General features: G+C 47.6%; 1 protein-coding gene across 8 annotated transcripts in view; it reads right to left on the bottom strand.

The window, feature by feature from the left end:
* Nucleotides 1–24,673, bottom strand: part of SLC4A4 (solute carrier family 4 member 4) — a 140,544-nt gene that overhangs the window by 109,639 nt on the left and 6,232 nt on the right. For 2 of the 8 annotated variants that reach the window (XM_032685530.1, XM_032685531.1), the window contains exon 1: nucleotides 10,781–11,060. The exons of 1 other annotated variant lie outside the window; for it this stretch is intronic. In XM_032685530.1, coding sequence (XP_032541421.1) covers nucleotides 10,781–10,863 — 83 coding nt within the window. In that variant the 5' untranslated portion in view covers nucleotides 10,864–11,060. Of the gene's footprint in view, nucleotides 1–443; nucleotides 486–10,780; nucleotides 11,063–23,275; nucleotides 23,403–24,673 lie in introns of those variants that run through there. 5 more of the 8 variants (XM_032685532.1, XM_032685533.1, XM_032685537.1 and 2 more) reach the window with 4 other exon arrangements.

Genomic DNA, 24,673 nt, shown 5'->3' on the forward strand with positions numbered 1-24,673 from the left:
TGCGCTCCTAAGGCAGGAGAAATACATTAATAAGTAACGTTGTAGAAATAATAATAATTAAAAAAAACCAAACCAAGCCCAAAGATGGTGAAACCTTCATTTCCCCCGCGCGCTCTGCTCTGCATGGCAGCGCTCCACAGGAAGCGCCAAAAGGGCAAACAAGAAGCGAGGAGCTGGTCTTGGATAACAGAACACCCCGTACGGCCATACACCAGGTGGAAAACTGAAACTCTGGGAGGGACGAGGATCCCCCACGACCCGGCGGCTGCTGACAACTCGCTGAAGATGAACCGAAACCGTAAAAAAAAAAAAAAAAGTTTTCAAACACCGTGAAAGGTTTCTAAAATTGGCTCCGGCTGAGCTGGGCACCGAGAAAGAGAGCGAGGAGAGAAAAGCGTGTCCCGGCGCTGCCCCCCCCCGCCCCGCCGCTCCCGCTCGCTCACCTCCGGGGCTCGGGCTTGCGGCGTTCCTCCAGCTTGGCGGCGGGCGGCGGCTGCGGGGCAGCCGGGGCGGCGGGCGGGGGCTGCGGGGGCGCTGCGGGCGGGCTCAGCGGGGCATGGCGGCGGCCCTACACCTGCCCCTCCGTGCCCGTGCCCGTGTCCGTGCGGGTGAGCGCCCGCGGCAGCCCGAGCGAGCGGCGCGGCTGTGCTGGCGGCGCCGGCCCGGCCCGCATTTAAAGCCGCCGGCGGGCTCGGCCGTCCCCTTGCCCGCTCCCATCCCGGCCCGTCCCGTCCCATCCCATCCCCGGCCGCCGCTCGGCGTCACGGGGGCCGGGGCGGGGAGCCCGGAGGAGGAGTCTGCGGGCCGGGTCTGCGGCTCCCCGCCCCGAGCCCCGCGCTCCGGGCGCGCCGGGGCAGGTGCGGAGCCCCGCGGCCGGAGACGGGGAGGATGGCACCCCGGGACACAGCCCCGGGGAGCTGGGAGCGTGTGTCGGTCCCGCGGCGGGATCCCTGCCACTGGAAACGCACGACCCAGGGCGCATCTGGGTCGTAAAGGACACGGCACGGAGAAAAAAAACCACCCAAACAAAACGCAAACAAACAAAAACATAAAAACATCCCCAACAAGAACAACAACAAAACACCTCGGGGAAAATGTAGAAACCATCATTCGGTCAGCTCATGATAATTTTCCAAGGAAATAATACCTTACATGTAGCTTCCAGCACAGCAAGGCTCACCTTGTTCACCAGTCTAGTCCTAGTTCTTCCTCTCTCTCCTGCACACACACTTCTATGGACACTAATCACTCTTCCAAAGGTTCCCTCTGGACTGGTGTTGGATGAGAGCAGCAGTGCCAATATTCGACATCTTGTTCAGTCAGCTGTGGCTCCTGCCCTCAGCTTGACTGTCCAGGCCAAGGTGACGAGATCCATAAAATATTTTTAAAGCCCAGAGCTCTGCGAACAGCTCACAAGGAACATGGCTGAGCAGCAATCCATCACGGGAAGGACACAGACTCTCAGGGGAACAAAGGAGGCTATTGTAGCTCTGTAGGGGGAAAACTCCCCTTCTTCGGCAAGGTTTAGGATTACCACAGGCAACTGCCTCTTTGGCTGCTCCTCACTACCAAGTTCCACTTTTGTCACCTGTCCAAACTCCGTACTAGGGAATGACATGCAATCCATTGGCCAGGCAAAAAAGCAGCAGCAACAGAAGACACAGCACCTGCACAGTGGAGTTGAGAGCACTGCAGAAGGATGCCTCTGCTGAATTCCTCCTCTCCCCTACTGCTGTCACCCCTATGCTGTCCCCAGCCCCTGAGAACAGACAATTGGCTTTAAGCCACTGTCCCCTCACCCTGGTTAATGTTTTCTTCAAAGATGTCAGAGCCGTGGTCTGCACGTGAATGGGTCAGGACTTGGGCTCCACTGCTCTCTTTGATAAATCCAGTTCCTTAAGTACATGTTCTTCAACAACCAGTGAGTTTCCAGTGGGTACAGCCATGACTCCCATGCTCACAGCTGTATTTCATTTCAAGTAATGACAGTCCCTTATTAACAAAAGCAGAGCACCAAATCAATTGGGAACCTCTGTATACTCAAGACTTAACCCAACTCTTCCCCTCTTCCACTGGCTCTGAAGCAAGGACTGCTCTCTCCATGCTCCAGCTGCCTGATGATGTGCCAGTTAGTCTGTACCTTCACTTTATTTTTAAATGACCTGGGAAGCTCCTGAAGAAATGACACATTAGCCACTTGAGAAGACTGGTGTTGCTTCTTGCCACTTAGGCAACTCATGGGGGTTCTGGGATCCCTCCAAAGGTTGCAATCCCTCAGTGAAAGCACCTCCTGGCTGCTCCTCAGCAGCACTCAGAGCCACAAGTAGCTCTTAGCTCGCTATTTTAGTAACAAACCTAAATAACTCCCTTACCAGTTCCAGTTTTCCTCACACCTCACTGAAACTTCACATACTGTCACTTTAAACCTGTGCATTGGATTTTCTGGCTAAAAAAAAAAAATATGTTTTGCCATTAGGATGCATGATTCCAAGTCAGTCTTTAAATATACCATCGCTACATTTAATCATCTAAAACCCTACCAAGAGCCATTTCCAGAAGCCCTTAAATCAAGAGCCAGGGCAGTTGTCTCGGCCAAGTTTGAAAATGAGTACGCGCTCTGTGCAGAGAAACACCCAAGTAAAATGCACTAATAATCCTGTCTGTCATCGTGACTGACAAAATAAAACCCGCCGGCTAGAGCCGACTTGTCGGACGCGCTGTGTATATATACGTACCTTTTGGCATTTCTTACACGGCTTGGCTCGCACGTTCCCGCTCCAAACCTACCCAGCCATTTCCAATATTTTCTCTGCTTGATTTAATAACCGGAGATAAGCTCGTCACTCAGGCCCACAGCCCGCTAGCTTTCCCCTCGCTGAACAGGCCACGGAGAAGCAGTTTGGCTCGGGAAGCCTTTGGCTGGCTGTTTGAACCTGCCTTTCAAGCCTGCTGGATCCAGCCCTGCTCACAAGGCACAAAGTCGGCCTTCGCCAACGCCAGCCTCCCATCCCAGCTAAGGCAATGCCTCAGCAGGGCACAGGACAGGATACCACCTTCACCAAAACGCCTGCTGCCGCACAGGAATTATTTGGCTGCCTCGTCATCCAGCACACACACATTCTCCTCACTCAGCTAACTCAGGAACTCGTTTTCCAGCGAGGTCACGCAAGGTATCGCTGTCAATGACAGCATCTGACATGTGTATGGATAATGAGAACAGGCAAAGTTCTGATGGTGAAGATTAGAGAACATACACGCATGCTCGGTGGGACTGGAAGGGTAGAACTTTCCCTGTGGGCAGGTTATTCCATAAATACATCTTGCAGCCTTTCTGGTAGGTTCCTCGGAAGCTGCTCATGCTGACCAGAGCGTTGTCAGTCAGAGGCGACGCTGAACGAGATGGAAACTGGCAGCTCCTGCACTTCCAGGGGTTTGTGCAGACTACCCAGTGATACAATATTTACGTTGGATTAAGTCAGGAGTAATTCAGCCTAAGTCAGGAAGTTTCAGAGGATAAAAGGATCTCAATGGAAGGATCTAGGTGCAGAAAGACCGCAGACTGTGCTTGTCTCAGAGGCTTTGCCTTGGCTGACAAACCATCAAGTCATCATTACAAAAGCAGCTCACCCTGAACACACCTGTGCATGCAGGAGATCCTCTTTACACCAACAAAATTCCCCAGACACGTTTTTGAGGACTCAGTCCTTGTTCACAGCTATTTCCTCATGACCTTGAGGCGTTGGGGTTTTTTGGTTTGTCTTACACAGACACAGTCATGCAGCTCATTGTAGCTGCTGAATTCAAGGGAACAAATTCCCACACTGCATTCCTTAGTATTACAGCTGAATTAGTCCAATAGCACTGATTTCCAAGGGAACCACAAAAAGCAAGTCTGTAGCTCTCAGATTTGTATTCAAGTCATCAAGAATCAGGACTTGTCTGTCCTTTCCATCCAATTCCCAGGAAATCTAGACAGAAAACAGCATTTCAGCAAGCACTCCCTGATAGCTGATTAGTAAAGGTCTAAGGTGAGCAAACCTATTGGCTTTAAAAACTTGATTAGCAGGTCCTGCCTTTTCCAGTAGTCCCGCCTCAGTTAGCTGTGAAAACAACATGCAGTGGGGAGCTGGCTCAGTAAGAGTCCCAGCTCAGCCCTGCCTGCCTGCCCACTCCCTGTGAAACCACTGCAGGGCCCTTGGAAGCAAACTGCCAAATTCCCACTGACTTCCCCTGGCTCGATCTTTTGTAAGAGGCAGAAATAGGAGGTGCTGAGAAACATTCAGGTGAGGCAAGAGAGCCAAATGCTGGAGAGTTAAGGGGCTTTTGGCAACGGTGCCCTTGATGTGCTTCTCATGAATAATGCACTAAGTCTGCTTGAGAGCAATGAGCCATCCTGGAGCACTCGGAGAGCCACTCAGGTCACAGCAGTCCCCTCCTTCAGAGCACAAGAAGAAGAGCTATGGGGATTTCACTGGGTAGGGCAATTGCTTCTGGTACCTTCCAATACTCCTGCTAGCTTCCGAGAGCACAGCGTGTTTGCCTCCAGAGCTTTGAAAACACACGTTGTCTTACACTCATCCGGAAAGCAACACAGGTTTGGGCTTTGCACAGACCTGTGAGCAAGACCTGCCGGTCCCCTACCAACTTCCAGGATTGAACTCCCTAAAACACTCATGTTTCCTTGCAAAAACATCCCTTATCTTTTCAGCAAGAGCAAACTCCTCCACGCACCAAAGCGCCGCACCTCTTGCATCCGTGCCTGCCAGGAGCCCCCGAGCTGCTCGGGGCCGGGAGAGTGCAGGGTGGGAGCCTGCGGCGCTGCTCGGGGGCCCTCTGCTGGGAACCAGCCCCCCCTTCCCCCGGCACCCCCGGAGCAGCCAACCCCAGCTCCAGCCCCAACCCCCCGAGAGGTGCGAGCGGCTGCTGTCCTCTCGTGGTGAGCCCTGGCCCTGGGGAGCAGCGGAGAAAGCAGATTTCACCCGCCTCAACTCGTGTCCCGCTCCCTGCTCCAGGGAACGAGGCCAAACCAGCCTCTGGTCAGAGCCAAAAACGCAGGGCTTTGTTAAAATAAAGAAAGTGTGTTTGTTCCTGCACCCACAAAACCCACCAGAGCGTAGGATGCCGAAACACGCGCTTCCGCCACCTCCAGCTGTTGGGACGCTGGGACAACAAATACTCCCACCTCTCTGGAAGGAGGAGAGGGCTAAGGAAGAGCGGAGCAGCCCAGCTGACTGAAGCACTTCTGTGCTCTCAAACACATCGCCTGCTCTCTGCTTCAGAGCAAGTTCAGGCAGAAAGCAGGTCAGAAGGGACACAGACCCTTTCACAAATCAGGGCGGGAGGGAAATCCAGGGCTGAAGTCAGCCCCCTGCAGCACAAGGCTCGTTGTAACCCCATGAAAATGGGGTACAGACCTGGAAGTGCCTCTCTGCTCTCTGATAAGTATGGGTGGGCAAATGGGAGGAGCAGTATTTACATCAGGAGGATTTATTCTGTTCCCAGTTTCTCCCCAGCTGTCATTTTGATGGGTTTCTTTCTCTTCCTCATTCCTCAGCTACTGGCATCCTGAGCCAAAAAAAAAAAAAACCAAACCACAAAGAAATCCCAGAGGGATGGGCCAACCAGCATTCCAGCCCATTTGTACAGCACCTGCACTGTGGTCCAGACCAATTCTCCTGAGCACCAAATCCTTACAAGAGCAATAACCACCACCATTATCAAAATCCTCCTCACCTCCTGTGCACCAGCTCAGGAAAGCTTCTAATATTTTATTGCTGACTGGAAGGACATGGAGAAATCTCACCTTCTCTCCATGTAAGGCCAAGTCCAACAAACAGCATGACTAGTACAGATCAGCCTGCAACTTACTTGGATTTCTGCTGTCAAAGCTCAGCAACCCCCCAGCCAGCCTTCTTACCCTCTGCTTGAAGATAACTTCCCACAAGCAGATGGTGACAGGCATCAGGATTAGAGATAGTTTTCCTGATGTACACTGCTTCCTGCCTGCTCCTCTAAAATTGAATCCTTGCCTCCTGACACTGAGAGCAATCTGGTCTCGAGCATCCAATATCCTGCAGAAAAGTAAATGGAATGGCAGGTCACCGTGATCCTCTTAATTCAAGACTACATCTTTTCCTGATGTAAAAAAATCCCATCTGGGACACCTCCACAGGGCTTTGGAGATGCCAAATGGCAGCAGCAGCAGCAAATCTGAAATACACCATCAGTAACACAGGTCCTGTACTGATAAATCACCAAACTTCTGTACCTAATCCAACCATATACACACCTGAGCGTCCTTCTCAAGTGATGTCCTGCAATGGACACTTGAAAAAAAAAGTTATAAAGCTACCACAACAGCAAACTGCACAGTAATCCATGGAGATCTGTATTGCTCAGCCCCAGCCAATCCATCATTAATTGATTTCCAGTGCCATTTAGGTTATTGTTCTTGGAACACTGTTTTTCCCCTTACTTTGCCAATTTAAACAACAGATATTCATCTCAATGTTTCTTCTTCTTTTTCTCAGTTCACCTCAGCTCTTTGCCTTTAACCATTTTCCGATTGTACTAATACAGACTCTTTATTCCCAGGGAACAAGTGTGTTTCCATTGATTAAATTTTCAAGTTGTTGCCAGGTTTTCCCTCTGCAGGCCCTCTTGATATGAAGAAAAAGGCTGCCCAGGAGCAGCTGGTACTTACAATACAGTAACTCCACCATATATTCCCTTCTATCATTTAATTTCTAAACACCAGATCATTTTAAAGCGGGACACAATTTATGATGCCACACATCAAAGGTTGGCTTGGGCTGCTGGTTTGCTTTTTTCTTCTTTCCTTTGGGTTTTGGTTTGGTTTAATATCCCATTGTCCACCCTGGGTCATCAGAAATGTTTTCTTTTCAAATAATTAAACAGCAGCATTATCATTCACTGCTTTGGATTTTCACATCTCTTGTTCTGTCTCTCATCTTTTATACCAACATATCCTAAACAAAACATTGAAAACCAAACATTGGCAGGTTACACTTAGCCAGAAATTTCTGCTCTATAAATAAAGCTTTGAGGACTTAATGATTTGTAAATTATTTGTTTGGTAATTCCAACAGAAACAGACTAGTTCAGAGCAAACAACAATTCCCCAGGAGCACATACAACTCCGAAAGGGCTTTGGCACTTTAGGGCAGTCTAAAGAGCAAAGCATTCTAGAGGAAAAAAAAAACCAGGCAGAGTGAAAGTGAAACTGGAGAAATGTGTTGTCCAAACCAAAACAAGGCCAAAAACAGATGTTCTGGGCATTGCTCCCCACATTCAGCAGTTGCTGAGCTGTGCACTTCATGTGAGGCAGCACCAGGAAGTTCAGAGGAGAAACCTGCCCGCAAGACCTGTTGCTGAAACCACCTTTTAAAATACCTCTCGTGGTTCCCTCCAGCAGCAGTCACTACAAAAAGGTTGCAGCCAACAGCCCACACGCAAGCTCCTCTCCATGGGAAGGAGGCGATTTGGGGAGCAGAAGTTCAAGGGCAAGGAGTGCCTGGTGCTCTGGCAGATCCAGGAAGGGCAGGCAGTGGAACCTCAGAAGCGCTGACCTGCAAGAACAGCCATGAGGACCAGGCTGCCATGTACGAGAGATGAAGTATCCGACTGGCCTCGGCTCCTCCAGCCTTCCAGTGAGCCAAATAAATCCAAGGCATATCATCCTAAGACTAACAGAAATTAAGGAACTGTGTGAAGTAAAAATGTGCAGAAACAATATCTTCTGCCTTAAAAACCAATAAACTAGGGCTTCACCTCAACATTTGTGTAGCAACAGGAGACGGCTGTCCTGAGACAACATCCCGCGCTGGGTGCTTGACGGGGCTCGGGCACGACGGAGTACTGATGGATATTTGGGACAGCATGTTCTGGTGGAGCGTTTTAAGAAAATACGAGTGCTGTCAAAGGGCAGGCTTTCACTTTATGCTTGCACATAACACCAGAATAAAATATTGCCTTTGGAGAATTCCACGTATCTTTTGATTAACACAAACACATGAGGAATATCTCCATCTCTCAGAGCCTTCAACTTTTCCTGTGTTTTCCCCCGCACTCGTGGTCCCACCTCAAAGCCCCGTCCTTCCCCACCAAGGGAGGGGACATCCCCAAGGCCACCTACCAGCCTGTCCTCTGAGGCCAGAGCATTCTCTTACAAAGCTGTGATCTGCAGTGGAGCAGCCAAGAGCTGCCTTCCAGGGCATGATGTTGTCTTCATGTTCAGCCTTGCTTGTGGTGGGAAGTGCAGGGGGGCCACTGACATCCTTTGTTCCTCCACTGCAGCACAGGCAGTGTAATCCATGTCCAAGCACCAGTGGTACCCCTAGGCCTATGGTGTAACTATTCCAGGTGCCACCCCTGATCCGCAGTGGCAGCCGAGGCAGTGGCAATACCAACACAGCAGAAGGTGGGAGACATTATATTCCCATCCCTCAGGACAATGTCTTCAGGCCTTTCCTTTCTCCCTTCCTGCCTATCTTATTTTGTGAGGTTATGTTCCAGCTTCTCACTCAAGACTCCTCACTGAGTTGATGGGGAGATTCCAAGGGATATTAATTGCTGTTTGAAATCACTTCAAAGGACCTTTTTTCCCCCCCTCTCGTATTAACAGCCGGAATGAGGAAATTGGTTTGGTTTTCATACTTACATCTGCTCCCCGAGTCTCTTTGCATTTCAAAACCCCAGCTTAACCCAAGCCTGTTGCTATTCAGGGCTCCTGCTCCGTGCAGGTGCTCACACCCATTCCTTTCCACTTCCCCACAGATCTACAGCCCCATGTTCCAACTGGCAGCCAGAGGTGCCAGAAATAACCACAAGAAAGGCTGCCATGAAACCTCCAGCCAAGTTTTGAAGATCCAAGCACTTGACACAAGCCTCAGCTCTTAGAGTGCTTCAGCTAAAGGCAACCTGAACTCGGGCTCATAAGGTTTGTGTATCAGGGATCAAATATCAAAAAAACGTAAATGCAATTACCTTTTTTTTTTTCTTTCCATAAAAACATGCAGGGTAACAGTTGTTCTACAAGGCTGTTAGTGCATACTTGTAACAGTCTGCTGCTGTTCTGCCCCTCTGGTACTAGCTAATGGCTGGTTTTCATTCCTAAGTGGTTCCCCCTGCCCCCCCGCCCCCCGTCAAAGTCTATGCTACAGTGATTTTGGAAACTGGGTCAAAATGTAATTACTACATTCCCATGCTTTGGGGTGGGGAAAGAAAATAAAAGGAGGAAGAATGGCAAGAAGAAATGGCGTTGGCGGTGAGCCAGTGCTGTGCTCCTCTCCCTCTCACCTGAGCCACAGCCCCAAGCGCTCCCACAGCGGCTCTTTTTTCCCAGCACAGTTGTCAGGGAAGTGCCAGCGTGGGGTCTCCTGGCCGGACACCAGCCAGCCCTGCCCTCACGGCTGTGCTGGAGGATGGGAGCAGGCGGAAGATGCAGCTGGGGACTGGGGAAAGGCCCCACGAGAGGGGAGCAGCCCCAGCAGAGGACAAGCAGTCACTGCCCTGTGACTCTCAGGGGAGGCTGCAGTATCCAGCTCATCTCTCCAGAGCTCTCCCTGAGCCTGCCATTCCCATGTTTTCCCTTCCTGTAGCATAAGCAATAAATCCCAGTACTCTGTTTCCCCCACTTCACTGAGAAGTGTGTGTAAACATTTTCCACAGGAGAAGGAAAACATTTGCTGTGTGTTTAGACATGCCCTTATTATTGTCACACTTACAGCACAATCTATCATACCTTATCAAACTGCACATCTTCAGCATGCAGATGCTTTGTGACGACACATTTAGGAGGCCTTCCAATATGGAAAAGGGAATGACTCAAAGACTTATTTATTCCACATCTTCCTAACTAGGTCTCTCTGAGAAACACAGAGCCCATTATACACGTCCCCTGCCTTCCTCTGTCCCTCATTGTTCCTTGTACATGCAGTTATCACAAAACAATTCCCTTTGCTGCTCCTCTGCCCAGCTTTGTTTTCCACAATTCTCAGAATATCAGTTCCAACTCTGCAGCATTTGCTGGCTCTGTTCCCAATTAATAACTGCAGGTTAGAGCTGTGTCGTTATGGCTGCAGATTAACACCAAAAAACATTCAACAGTTCCCGAGAGATACAGAGAGACACACAACCTTTCTCTTCCTAACACCGAACGTGGTTTATCTTGTTATCCCAGCATTCCAGGGAGATGTTATGCCACTTATCTAAATGATTTAAACAGATCAGAAAGTTGGCTCAGCAAGAGCACTTGCCACTGACAACAAACCACCAGCCTGATGTTATCCGAGAAGTAACCGTATACTCTAGCACAGGTTAGACAGATCATACACGGAACAAAAAAAAAATTAATTTTCATGAAATCACTCTGTCATCATCTCCACACAAGCAGCAATTAAGCAAGTAGGAGCGCACAGCAAAATGACAAGTTTCCACTGGACGTCTGGGTTCTTTCAGAGGTGTTGCAAGGCACAGGATTGTGAAAACCCCAGAGCTGCCTTTCAGAGGACTCCCCAGCTCCTAAACTCTCTGGAAAACTCTCCTGGTTACAATAACAGAATTGGTGCAAAAGACCTTGCACCTGAAAAGCGTTTTATACTGGTCATGACCCGTATCAGCAGGAAAAACTCTGTGAAATACCAAGTCTGGCACAGAGGGGAAAAGGCAGTGTCAGGATTTCAGACTGGAGGTCACTGCACCCCTCCTGACTCATTCTGCCTCTCAGTGTCCTGTCCCAAACTGGGCTGCCCAGACCTACCTCCAGTCCTTCCACAGATCCAGCTGTCCCATGGGCTCCTTGAGCAGGAGAACCAGCTGCTCGCAGCAGCTCGCCTTCCACATTTGCTCCAGCTCAGAGAGGCAGAGTCCAGCAAACAGTGTCCACGCTCAGAGGGACACTAACTTCGGGCCCATGTGACATTTACTATGGCCCACTTCTTCCCTCCCCTCTGCCCCCCCAGGGAAAGGGATCAAAATAGTTTCCCCCCCCCCCGTGACATTTTGCTCCACTTGCCCAACGGGCTGTGGGAGCCTCTCCATTAAATCCACTGAAAGCCAAGCAGTGCCCCCACCATTGGGGTGAGCCCCGAAGTGGGGGCCACCCTGTGAACACCTAACCTTCCTGAGCTGCCAGCTCAGAGGGCCTGGGGTCTGGGACAAACGGGAATACCCCACCAGTACAATTTGCTCTGCCCACGCTGGAGGTGTAAGGCGAGCCCTTGGCCCAGTGACGCTGTAAGGAATATGTGCTGGCTGGCTGGCCAGCCCGAGCACCTGATCCTTCACCCCACTCACCCCTTCCATCCCTTGCCTCATCTGGTTTTCCTGGAAACGCAGTCCCTCCAGAAGCCAGCCACATGTCCTGCTGTGTGCACCCCTACCCCGCTGCTGCCGTGGGACCCCCACCTCACACATGCGGACGTGCAAGGACGCAGGACACGGCCGCAGTCTCGTGTTTCAGCTCCAGGCTGCCAAAGAGCAGCAGCAATAACGAGAAGGGAGAGCTGCGTCCAGCTCCAGATGAAGGCCAGGTCACACCTGCCACCAGAAAGAAAGGAGTGGAGCAGAGCTGGGACTGGGAGCCAGGATATCATTTTCTTGATGGACAGAAGCACTGAAGACACTGTGACCTCTCGTTCAGCAATGGACAGTGCTCCTCCCTTACATCACTTGGGTTACTCTTCATGGCACCTACACTTGCCCTCATCCTGGGTTCTGTACCCAAAAGCAAGTGTTCTGTACTCAAAAGCAACTACTCACTCAAAATGCAAGATTTGCCTCCACAAAACCTGTATCTCAGACACTAAAATGGATAAGATTTCCTAATTTTATTAATTCTCCCACAGCCAACTCTCTCGGAACACAGAGCACACCTTAATTCCAGCTCTACCTAAACTCATCACATACCTTACTCAGCAGTTACAAGCAAACAGAGCACATGTGTCTCCCTTTCCAAGGCAAGGGTGTGAGATAAAATGCAAAACTCAAAAGCTGTTCCCAAGGAAATCCCCTCTCCCCTCCATCTTGGACACTGCAAGTCTCTGGAAAGGATTTCATTCCCAGCATGAATCAGCTCAGGTCACATACAGCTGAGGCACTTTTTTCCCCTTTCTCTTTGAAGTTGCTGAAGCAAGTGTAGCTGTGGCAACGCCAGCGTCAGCTGGAGCATTTGGATATTGCAGCACCCTGCTTTGCCCAGAGCCTGCTGTGCTGCACAGAGAGGCTCAGAGACAGCCTATGCTCCCAAATGTTTAGTGTGGAGGTGGGCCAGGCATGGGGGGGGAGATGCTCTCACCTGTGATGTACAGGCACAAAGAGGAACCAACTTATTCCTCTGCCATCTCCAGCATGGAAAAAACAAAACCAGTTTAGCCCCACTCAGGTGCCTTAGCCATTTCCTTCTCATCCCAACATACCTGCAGGCAATGGAAACTCATTATTAGCCTCCAGTTAAGCCTCAGAAGAGATTTTCCTTCCATAATTAACTCTTCACAACACTCACTTTTTGTTGTTACCTTTTTGCCAGGACTTTTGTGAAACAAGTCTGAAAACTTTTTAAAATGTTTTTGATTTAAAGAATGCTAATAAGTGATAGAAGTAAGAATGGTAATAAGTGATAGAAGTAAGATTCAGAGCAGTTAAGTGTGCAGTGCAGCGAACTTACCCTCGTTTTTGCCCCAGAGTTATCAAGTGGATAACAGGAAGATTCTGATGTATTTTGGTTTTGGAAACAGAAAAATGGCTGTGTTTTCATCCCTGGTGCAAATGAAGCTGGTACTGCCAGATTACCTGCAAACATACAAGCCTGATACACCTGCACAGCGAATCACACAGCCTGTCAGGTTATTTTGGTTTGTTTTTTTTTTTTTCCCCCTCTGGAAAGCTGGAATGCCACCCTTACATTAACTTGTACTTGGGAACAAAGCCAAAGCAATACTGCTGCCAGTCCAAGAACGCCTAATGAAGAACTGAATCCTGTTCAATTCAAACCTACAGGGAAAAAGAATGAAAACACATGGAAGACGAACACAGCAGAGTATGCAGCAGTTATCTCTCCTTTAAGGCTTAAGGATTTCAGTACACTGGAAAGAACTTACTGTGGATGTCATTAAAATTCTGTTTGGAAGTGGCAATATTCTGAATTCAATGTGCAGCCATCGCAGAAACCAGGAGAATTCTAAATTCTTCAGCTCCATGGAAATTAATACCAGCTAGGGGAGGGTGATTTACAACAAACCGAGCTATTTTTAACTGCCTGTTAAAATGCACATTTCTGGCTTTTAGGGCTGGCACAGCTTTCAGACAAGTAATGGGCCATACTAAAGCACATTGTGGCACTGAACGCTGCAGATGTGCCTTTATAGAAACGTTGCAGGAGATGCAAAGGTTAGGTAAACACCGATTCCTTCTGTGGAGAGCCTGCTTCCAGCACAGGACATGGAAAACCTGCTCAGGCCAGCTCAATCCCTAGCTGTCACCACTTGTCCGTGTGGCCTTCCACATCCCTACTGAAAACAGGAGGAAACAGAACATGCTCTTGGAAAAGACCTAGTTCAGTCCCAAGCATATTTGTTTAGAGGTGTTCCAGAAAGGAAAAAAGGGATATAAGACCCCAGAATTAATACTGGTGAGGAAAGGAGGGGAAAATGCATTTAAAGAAATGGACAGAAGAAGAAGAGTTTTTCTGTCTACAGAACAAGGATCCTAAAGAAAATCCTGAACTCCTTTTATAAGGCATTTTGAGAACCAAAGAATAAAGGAATTAATCTATTTCTGTTCTTAACCTGTGCCACAATTGATTTGCCAGTGGGACCCGGGTTTCCCTTAAGGAGTCTGACTTGCATGTCGGAAAGCACCGCTGACTCACCCAGAACTCCACTCAAGTTCCTTAACCTTCTCCATGCTTTGATCTCCCCATACCAGAAGCCATAACTTCCTTCTCAGAAAGCCTGAAAACTGACAAACACAAAAGCCCCTGAAGTGGAAGGAGAGCCCTCCCAGCCCTGCATTTCAGCCATTCCAGAGAGAAGGTTGTGCACATCCTTAAAGGTACAAGTTTGTTTCCTGGAAACCTTGACTCAATCCATCCATTTACAAGCTCAAGTCTTTCAAAGTGAGGGCTCATTTTAATTTTAAGAATTTTCCTGTTAACAACAAATCATCCAGTTCTATAGTTATGAGATTATTTCTTCAAGCACTTTCTTTGTGATAGAGGGAATCACAGGGAAAAAAGGCATGGGAGACTTACAGCCAACCATATCTCCACACAATCCTGTCCAAAACCCGTCTCTCACAGGAATAACACCACTCACTCCGGCTAATGCCACAGGAGGCATGGAATGATGCATTAAGTGGGTAATTTCGTGAGACCTTTTTATATAACAGTTTTCTAAGAACTATTTCACATCCAGGACACAGAGTGGATATTTGAAACGGTTCCCGCTCCTGTGCAACCAGAAATTTCACCAGAAATTCCTGCTTTGTTAGTCGCCTCACCAGGTTCCCAAATATCAGCAGAATACTTCCAGGTCCAAGTATTCCAACACTTCCTTGTGCATTATGGTTTGGGGCCCATACCTGCATGCTGCAGGGACACGTGTCCCTGCACAATGCAGGGGGTTGGAACTAGATGAGCTTTAAGTTCCTTTCCAACCCACACTGTTCCAGGATTCTGTGATTTTGGGATTTGGTGGTAAAACAGCACCAACCTCGCAGATCGTGTGCATCACTTAAAATTTCTTGCAGGAATTGCTGCAGGATCTAATTAAAAGCGATTATAATTAGCTCTGTAGTATTTCCCCTCACACTTGAGCATGAGTAATCAACTGAAGACACCAAAACTCAAAATGCAAGGGGATTTATCTGGGATGCAAAGACATGAAAAAGGTTCCTTCCTCTCTGAGTTGACACCTCGTTGTCACCAGAACCCTGTAAAATGTTACCTGCCACGAATGTCACAGGCTGAAGCAGCCCAGCCACAGAAAACAGGGTTCATTTTTCTGAAGCTGAGGAACTTGACCACTGCTGCTTTCAGTCCTGCTGTGCATTATTAAAAGGTCACCAGAAGCAAGAGCTCCGAAATGGTCTCTGCAGTTCTTTTTAACAGGATCTTTCTCCTTCTTCCTGCATTGAAAAGCAGGGAAGTTTTTAACTCAATTTAGTGAACATTATCTCCGAGTCAGAGTTGACACCCAGTGAAATGAGTGGGGGAATCCATTTCTCTTGAAATCACTTTAAATTTTTTGCTAACTCAGACAAGCAGCAGGTTGAAAAACTTGCCAAAGCCTTTTCTTACTCATCAACCAAAGAGTTTACATTTCTCCCTCCTCCTTCCGTTTGAGTGGCCAGACATTTCCATGGCCATTTAGTGGCTTGCTGGAAAATCCTCCCTCTTCTGCCAACCTGCCAGACTCTCTGTTTGCTGACCCTGAGAACACAGAGCAGAGCTAATCTATTTACCAAAGCACTTTCCCCGGGGTGGGATGGAGGAAGGTGCCTCTGGAAGAAGAATAGACAGTTAGGCAACACGGGAGTGCTGCTGCAGGCATGAGTGGTTTATCTGCTGTTTGATCTCCTCTGCTAAGGGATGGCAAGAATGGACTTAATAACTCTGCATTAACACATGGAAGAAGCAGGAGTCTGGGGTGATTTGGGAAGCAAAGACAACTCCATGTTGTCAGCCTGGCTGCTCTGAAATGGTGAAGCATTCACGTTATGAAAAGCATCATCACAAAGACAGTGGTCATTCTTTTAAGGTGAAGAAGTTTCTAACTAAGCAACAAGATGGACCAAAGTAAGAAAAACTATTCAAAATTTCAAATAAGAAATTTCCCGTAGATTTTTTTTGGGTAGAAATACTTCCTGACTCCTTTGCATGGGAAGAAGAAAAAGAAATCCTTCTAAGATACCACAAGATCAAACTGAAGTGTCATGCATGGAGATTCCAAGGAGAACTTTCACCAGTGTTTTAACTGGGATGTCTATTCCTTCCTGCCCACACCACTTCAATGCTGTTCTCCAGCCTCAGCTCTCTACCCCTCCCCAGGTCTCTACCAGTGCCACGACGGCTTCCATCCCTTATCTCTACACCTTACTTGATCTCTTTGATGAGTTATGCAATGTTTATGCACCATTTGATCTTCTCAGATTGTTTCATAGCAACAGACAACAGTTTATGGCGAATACTGTGCGAACACTCTCCAGCAGAACATGCCTATGAGTCCTGCTGCTTTCTTGGATAATGTTATGCTCTTTGGAACAATAACACTGGTCAACAAGTTATCCTAATTTTATGCTAAAATTAGAGCAGTTGAGCATTATTTATTTCGAGTCCACTGGTTTTAGTGAATACCAGGAAGCAGCGAGAATGTGTCCCATGCCCTGCAATCCATGGAACTCCATCCATGACACTCTGGCAATGCCGCTTGCAAATCGGAGCAATCAGAATAGGAAAAACTGCATGGCAGCCAGAGCAAGGAAAACCTCAAAGTGCTCACCACATTCCTTGGACTAAACACTTCTGTAAAAGGGACACCTAAAACCTTGAGATCTGGATTCAAAAGAGCCTCTTGGAGCCACAATGAAAACAATGTTCAAAGACCCCCAAGGTACTACGGGAAAACAGAAATAAACCCAAATTCCTCCAGCTAAGTCCCAAAGTGCTGCAAGTTTGGTAGCTGCTGCCTGAGCTCCAACCTGTCTCCCAGAACAGGCAACAAGCAGAGCAATTCAGGCATTTCTTACCAAATCAGGCGTGCAGGTAAAAGGTTTAAGTGATGTTTACCATTCACATTTAGTTTGTGACCAAGCATTCCTGAAGTGTTAAAACAGCAGCCTGTCTTTGGCTTTATGTGGAGCAGTGCCTAGAAGTACCAAAGTATCCAGGCTTTGCAGTTCTCTAACCTTTCCTGGTGAAGTCCCATCAACTGCTAAGCAGGATATTCCCTCTTCCTCAGCAACTGAACCACATCCTTCATAAACCTTGCAAGGGTCCCTGCTTACAGAATCGGTCCTAGGATCCTTCCTGCAGTGTCTAGGAGAGATCCTGAACTTTGGCTTCATAATCCAGTGTCTCTCTCCCTCACTCTGTAAGGGCCTGCTTCAGTCTGGCCTCTCTTTATGATGTCTCCTCCTTAAGACCTTTTCCAATTTACACATCATCTGTAATTTTCTCATTTCCAGCAGGAGAAGTGAAGGTTTTCCAATAACAGACTTCACCAGTGTATTTGGATTTCCTGCTGCTACTTAATTGAAGTAGCTTGAATAGGTCACTGACTTCTATTTTTATATTGTCTGTATTTCAAATCAAAATGCAGTGCTCTCAATTCATTTTCAAATCAGCTGCTAAGATTTTAAAACAGAAGGGCCCAAATATACAAAACAACCAGGCACAGACATGCTCATCCATTTAGTTTTTCAACACACACTTTGTTCCCAGGGCAAGGCCATCCACGAGATTCCCGATTTCTTTTGTTTTCTTCAATATGGATTAGCTCATGAAGCAAAAACCACACTCCTGACCATCTTACAAATAGTTTGATAGGTATCAATGCCCACTGCATCATCACGCTACTTTATAATATGCAATGCCCTCCCCAAATTAGATTTTACACCACCAATGTTTGCAATTTAATTCCTTGCGAAGTAACAAAGGGTGAAATTGTCCTTTCTGGAAACAGTATCATCTCAGGTCAGGAATATGCCACTCCATCTCTCCTACTAAGATCTCCTGCCATCGGCACACAAAGGGGAAGGAAAGGTACGAACTGTTCAGATACATAAACTCCTTTTTACGGGAGAAGCCCTGGAGCTTCAGACCATGTAAATAAATACCTGACTGCTACCAAAGAGCAAGGACCAGAAACAGGTTCTCTGACACATTCCAAAAATAAACACGGCCGTTCCATCCCCGTTATCAGCCCTACCTGATCTGAGCCTCAGCAGGGGCCGCTTGTCTAAGCGGGCAACATCACGTCTCAGGATGACAGAGCTCTCGTGACCTTTATTGTTATTACTGTTATCAAGGACATCACAAAACGCTCTTCCTTGGAAGCCCAGCTTGGCTCTGATTTTCTACTGGAGGAAAGATTCCATTTTCCCCTTTAATTGTTTATTGTTGTAGGGATCAGTGCTTTTAAGGTGTTTCATGTTATGATTTTTCACACACAAATAGATACTGACTCACTGGAAGAAGACAGAAGCTGAGGAATCTGAAAACAGGGCTGTTGGTATTCCTAGCTAAGTCTGCACCACCACAGGCTACACATGTGGAATTCTAAGCCCTGGAAAGACTTGTTTTTCATATTAGTAACCCCTTGCTTTCCACTTAACAGTCACCCAGACCACATCCAGTCCTTCAAAACAACAAATACACGGAAAAACAAGATGAACTTCCTTCTCCACTGCAAAGAGGTAAAAATGAGAGGACAGAAATGCAACTCCAGTGCTAAGGATCTGTTGGCAGCATCGTCTCTCCTGTTGGAAGGCTTCACTCTAAACTCCCAAAACAACTCTTAAGACGCACATTTTCCAAACCAGAAAGAAATTTTTACGAGGGCATGGAGCGACAGGACAAGGGGAAATGGCTTTAAACTGACAGAGGGAAGGTTTGGATGCAAGTGCCTTGAGCCTGAGTTGGGGAGAGGCTGGGGGGGACAGGGGGGCTCAGAGCCAGGGGTGGGCAGGTCTCAGTCAGCTGAGGTGCTTCTGCAAGAAGTGTGTGATGACAAATCCACCATCCAAAACCAAGATGGTTTGCATTGTCTTAAAACATTATTTCCATTTTCCACAAGTAGCACAGTGTCCCTTCCTAGACCTGCTTTATTTCCAATTAAACAGTAATAAAAGATGCATGAAAGGTAGGACAGGATGAAATAAGCCTTAAATATTTGTGGCCTTTCTATTTATTACAGATCCCACGCCTTCCATACAGTATGTGCCAGCATCTCCATCCAATGCTAAACACTGTCAACATTCCAACAGGAAGAGTTTATACCTACACCTCAAGTTAATAAATCAAAATTATCACATTAACCTACAGACTTCTTTCTGGTTTAAAAGGGCTTTAGAACACTGTACAAGGAAGAGAAATTTCATACTGCTAAGCCTGGGGAGTTTGTATACTAAAATAGAGTCAGTAAATAGCACATTAGAGAGAGGTCATTCTGGAATGCAGTTGGCCAGAAATGAAACACCACAATTAGCAGGAAATTCTAACAGTTTGGTGAGAGTGCTCTGCATCACGCTTACAGAAATAGACTTAAGCTCGCATTTAAATGCCAGCCTGATTCTCAAAGCCAGGCAATGCTGATGTCTTCATCGCGAAAGTAAATTCAAAGCTAACTCCGGGCCGAGTTAAAAACAGAAAGCCAAATTAGCCATTAGCATGGAAAGTCACTTTCACCGCTGTATTTTTATATTCTTTCTCTACATTTTTGGGTTGCAATTTAGTATTAGAAGATACCAGCTGCTGAAAAGCAAGCTTCAGCACAGCACTTTGTCCTTCCTAAGCCCATCCTGCTGCTCATCCCCTGGAGAGCTCTCTCATGCTCTCTCTTCACTATTCTTGCAGTCCAAGCTCAGCAAGCCAGCAGGAATTTGGGCAGAAGAATTTTCCTGCAGCTTACACAGCAGAAACACCCACGTTAACCTTCCCAATAACCCTCACACGTACCTAGGCAGGGCAGAGTTAGATTCACAGCTATGTGATTTCTATTCACACTTTGCCCAAGTGTTGACTAATTTGGGAGCGTGAGGCCAGCGCTGGCAGAAGCAGAGGGATGCCTGTTCTGGGGAGCCACCAGGTTTGCAGACACCTGCCTGGCAACAATCCCTGCCCCGCACGGCTGGCATCACACCCCTTTCCCGACCTGGGATTAGCATGTCACTTGTCTGTGCATTAGCTCTTCCCACCCGGCGTCTCCACCAGCTGTCAGAGGCTCTTCCCACCCACGGGGCAGATGGCTCTGTGGCTGGGATGACTATCCAGTGCTAGGCACTGGCACTTGGCGAGCTGCTTGGAATCCCACAGCGGAACCGTAATAAGCTCGGGGCATGACTAAACCTGAAGCGCTGTCTGCTTTTCCAGGGGCGTGGTGCCCCAACCCATATGTCACCTGGAACTTGAAAAAAAATGTGACCCACATCCTCTTTCATTTCCTTGCCCCTCTACCAGCAGCGTCTCGTCACCCATGGCCAGTAACACATGCTTTGGGAAGCCATTCTGGATGCAGTTCCTGCCAGGACTGGGAGACCAGTGTGTGGTCCTCGACCAGCACACAACAGCGGTTTGTGCCACAGAGAACTAAGCCATGTTCTGTCCAAACAGCACCGAGCAGGTAAACCCGCTGGCAGCACACTCTCAAAAGCCTCAGAAGTGACACCCTGCACCAACTCAGCGCTCACTTTCAGCTTTGTTATCAGCCCTCTGGCTACCACTAGCTCCAAATGATTTTCCTAATAATCTTTGTTCAGACACGAATAAAGAAAGTTTCAAACAATCAGTCAAGAGCTTTTAACAAGGAATGCCAGGACTGGGAGCTGGAAGGGCAGTTAGTTCTTCCCTGAGTGCCAGGGGGCAGAACAGTCACATGTGCCATCCTTCACAGCTTTTGCAGGCAGAGAAAATAAAGCCCTGGAAGCATAACTGCATGTGAAACACTCCATCTCTGGCAACCCTGAGGCAGCCCCAGATTCCTGCAATAAACACGTAACCCTCTTTGGAAACAAGTCATTTGCCAATATTAGCCCAAATATTAGCTGAAGAAAAATAAAAAAAAAAAAAAAAAGAAGGAGGCAAGGCAGTCCTTAAAGCAAGACATTCTGCCACTTGATTTTACAGTCCAGAGATGCCACCAGTCAGTATCCTAAACCTGGTGTTTAGGATTGTTCCCAAAGTGGTGATGCAACGTGCACGGACATAGGCACATATGCACACATCCAAACTCCTTTTATGAGAACAACCACAAAGTGAAAAGGAAGAAATCATTCCTTTTTGAAGTCACACACAGTTTATGAAAACTGGAAATTGGAAGCAATCCAATTCTAATCCCTTCCTCTGAAAGAACTCCATGTCTTAAACATATACAGTATGTCATAAACACTGTTTCACTTTCCTTTTAACTCCTAACCAGGCAGGCAACTGGCAGCGGGCCTATTTTAAATGCATGGTAAAAAGGCAGATAAAATGACATAAAATGGCCTGTTTGAGTTCCAGGAAGCCCAACAGTCAAGCCAAACAATACACTTAATTTGCCTTTTTTTAAAAAAAAAACCAACTTCAGTAGGTTTTGAAGAAGTGCAGAGACACACATGTTCACTGGGATAAACTGTCTTCCTGAAACAACTTCGGACTTTTTTGATTTTCAGCTGAGCAGCTTATTTGAAACAAAGATTTATAAAACTTAGTGAAAGCTCAGAGCCACCAGTTTAGCCCAAATCCTTACCTGGCATCTTGCACACTTGGGTTTTTACCCAGATAGTGGTGGCAATACCTGTTTGCTGACCTTTATGGATGTGGTCTCCCAAATGCCCACAATGCCTACAAGTAATCCCGCTCCTTGACCTCTCCCTCATTGAGCAGGAGGTGTAGGTTTCCCACAACACGATAGAAGGTTATCACATATCACCACCACGCTTGTCAGACTGGAATCCCAGACTGGAATCCCTTACCTTGTACAAGGACAGGTTTTCTAGCGGAATTCCTCACGGGTACAGGTCCCACCTCTCAGGTAACCGGCTTTTGTGCTGGCCAGCTACAGGACAAGAGCTCCATCCAGTGGCCCCTTCTCCAGGCGGTGCTTCCCAGAGCCATGAATCCCTTCTGCGTAAGCACCTCCTGAGGCTCTCTCAGAAATACTGAGGTGTTTCAACTCTCTTAGTTGCAATCATGCAGCTTATGTCCCATCAGAAAGTGGGACTTGGTACCAAAGGGGATAAACCCCAACAACACGGATACCCAGAAAATGGTCATTTCTGAAATTTTAGGAGTCTCTTATTTTCAGACAGCATTCACTTGGCTTTACACAGATATCCATCCCTTGTTTATTCTCCTGCAGCTGAGCCCTTCAAACCATTACTTAACATAGGTAATTCTAAACAAAAATTCCAATGTCTTAGGAGGTAGCACACTTCCTTAGCAGCCTGGAAGGGACATCTTAAACAGCAGTGTGACTTTTGGAGCCATCACTGTTTCTATCCATCTCACTACTACTCAGAAGACCACCAGCCTCAAGTACAACCACTCTGTTTCTGGGACCTTTTTGTTCCAAAGCCTGGAGCTGAGCAGCGGGACACCTCATTTGTCCAAAGAGGCAAGTCTCATCTGAGGTCAGCCAGTCCCCTCCCTGGTGTTAACCTCACATTGTTTTTGGGAAGGAGTCATTCCAGCTTGCTTATGCTGCTCTACTCTCTCTAATTTACCTGGGGCAAAGGGTTATGTCCCTGATCTTTCCATGAGTGATGTAACAACATGTTGGAGGATGACAGTGTTAGACTGAATTCCTCCTGGGTGCCTTATAATTATAAGGCACAGTCAGAGGGCTGTGACAATAAGGGAGGTTGGCTGTTGGTAGCTGAGCCAAAAGACAATTAAAAAAAAAATGGCAGTTGTATAAAAAGCAGGAATAAATACCGTACACCCTTGGTATGGAAACAACTGGCATGATCTCACCTCAAAAGGGATTTAGGTGCTTAATTGCCTCTGCAACCAGTTCAAATACTCAAAATTCCTCAGCCTGTGAGGGTAAGTGCAGATTTAATAATAAAATGTTCTTTTACCTATTAGAAAGACTGCTTTAAAAGTCAACTGTAATTAATTGCTGACAGGTCTTGGTTAAACCCTTTTGAAACAGCAGCATGGACACAGTGTCCCGTTGTTAACACCACATATTGCACTCTGCAGGGACCAGTTTTCCTCTTCTTCTGTGGCATTACTCAGGCATGGAACAACCCAAGAGTCTAATCCCACTTTCCTTTCGGCTCGCAGGACCACAGAGCTTCTTCCCACAAGGTATTTTCCCACCAACCCAGGACACACTTGCTCAGCCCACAGCCCAGTCCCAAAGGCACCAGAGGATGTCTGTTTACTTTGACACTAGAGAACCAGTTTATGTTTTTCCTCTCTTCCCATCATATAACCACAGGCTGGAAGTGCCCAACCAAAATATTAAGTCACATGTTCAGCTGAAGCATCCACTGGGTGTGGATCAGTCAGAAAGAAACCACCAGAGCTGTATCCATGGACTCCCCCTGTTACCTGTGATGCATTTCTGCCCTGTCCTTGTGCCTCCGGAGCAGGTCCCCTTTGAGCTTCACAGCAGCGCACGCTGGAGGATTGGGAGAGTCTCAGATACTGCCAGCCATACCAGGAGCTGCACCGGTGCCTAGGACAAATAAAAGATGGTTCATCTTGTGCCCAGAGGCCTCTGAAAAGGCTCAGGGCCAAACTACAGCAAGAAGAGGACTGTTAGTTGCCAGATGAAACAGTCAGCAGCCAGGCTGGGCCAGGCTTCAGCTTCGAATGCATCTCAATTAGCTGTGCAGGCCCTGGGGCTCTACTGCAGGCGGATTCCCACCAGGATATCACAGAGCAACAAGGGTTTTTTTCCTCTCTGTATCCAAGACAAGCAACTGTGGGACTTGATAAAGGCTGTTAGATTGTTATTGTGTCACAAACTTTGGGCTTCTGCTCCTGTCTATCCTTGCTTATCCAGCAAAGACCACCGTTTCCCAACAAAGTGGGAAAGGCAGGACTCTCCAGGTGGTTTGACCACAGACACCAAGGCTATTTAGGCCATCATTAAAGCATCAGATTAGCTAGTCCATTCCTAAACCACACTCGCAGGAGAAAGGAGGAAGCAAAAGACAAAGATGAGCCCTAAGGCTGCAGTAGCCAGTTGGCACAACCGACCCCCCCACAACACACGTGCACACACCCAAAACTGCTCAGCTTGTGGGCAAGTCTGGGAAAGAGCACCAAGGACAATTCTCAGAAGGATCAATACATCACTAAGGGAATTATTTTCAGGAGTTAGTACTGGCCTGGGTAGAGAGCCATGCTTTTGCCACTATGCTGGGTACTCTAAGGATGTCCCTTCCAAATCTGTACTGTAAAACTGCCCTTACATGTGCACCCTGACACCCGCTGCTCCTCAGTCAGCTGGGGCGGGCAGGAATTGGCCAGGCTGCTATACAGAAAGCCTTCAGGGAACCTTTCTAGAAAAGAAAGCCAAAACTCAGATCCCTTGTGCTAAGAGATTACAGGAAAGGCAGCCATGAGACAGCAAAACCCAAAACCATAATGAGCTGTGAAGATCACTGAGTAGTAGCTGTGTTGTGTGTGGTTACAGAGCAGCACTCCACGTTTGGCATCCCCCACTACAGACTCTGGCTAAATGCTGCAGGCACATTTTTTTCCCAAACACAACAATACCCAGAAGCTCCTTCTAAAGCTCATGCAGAAAGTGGCAAAACGCATCAGTTCAGAAACTCTGCTCCTGTGCAAATCCAAGCACTGCTAAGGAAACAGAGTGACACCTCACAGAGGTGGCAGGAGAGCGAGGTGACATCCCTGATGACAACAAGGCACAGGATTAAGCTAACTCACCAACAATCCTCGAGTAAAAGTCTAGAATGATCCCGGACTGTGCCAGGT

The sequence above is a fragment of the Chiroxiphia lanceolata genome, chromosome 4, assembly GCF_009829145.1.
Source record: "Chiroxiphia lanceolata isolate bChiLan1 chromosome 4, bChiLan1.pri, whole genome shotgun sequence".
In the NCBI taxonomy this organism is placed as follows: Eukaryota; Metazoa; Chordata; class Aves; order Passeriformes; family Pipridae; genus Chiroxiphia; species Chiroxiphia lanceolata.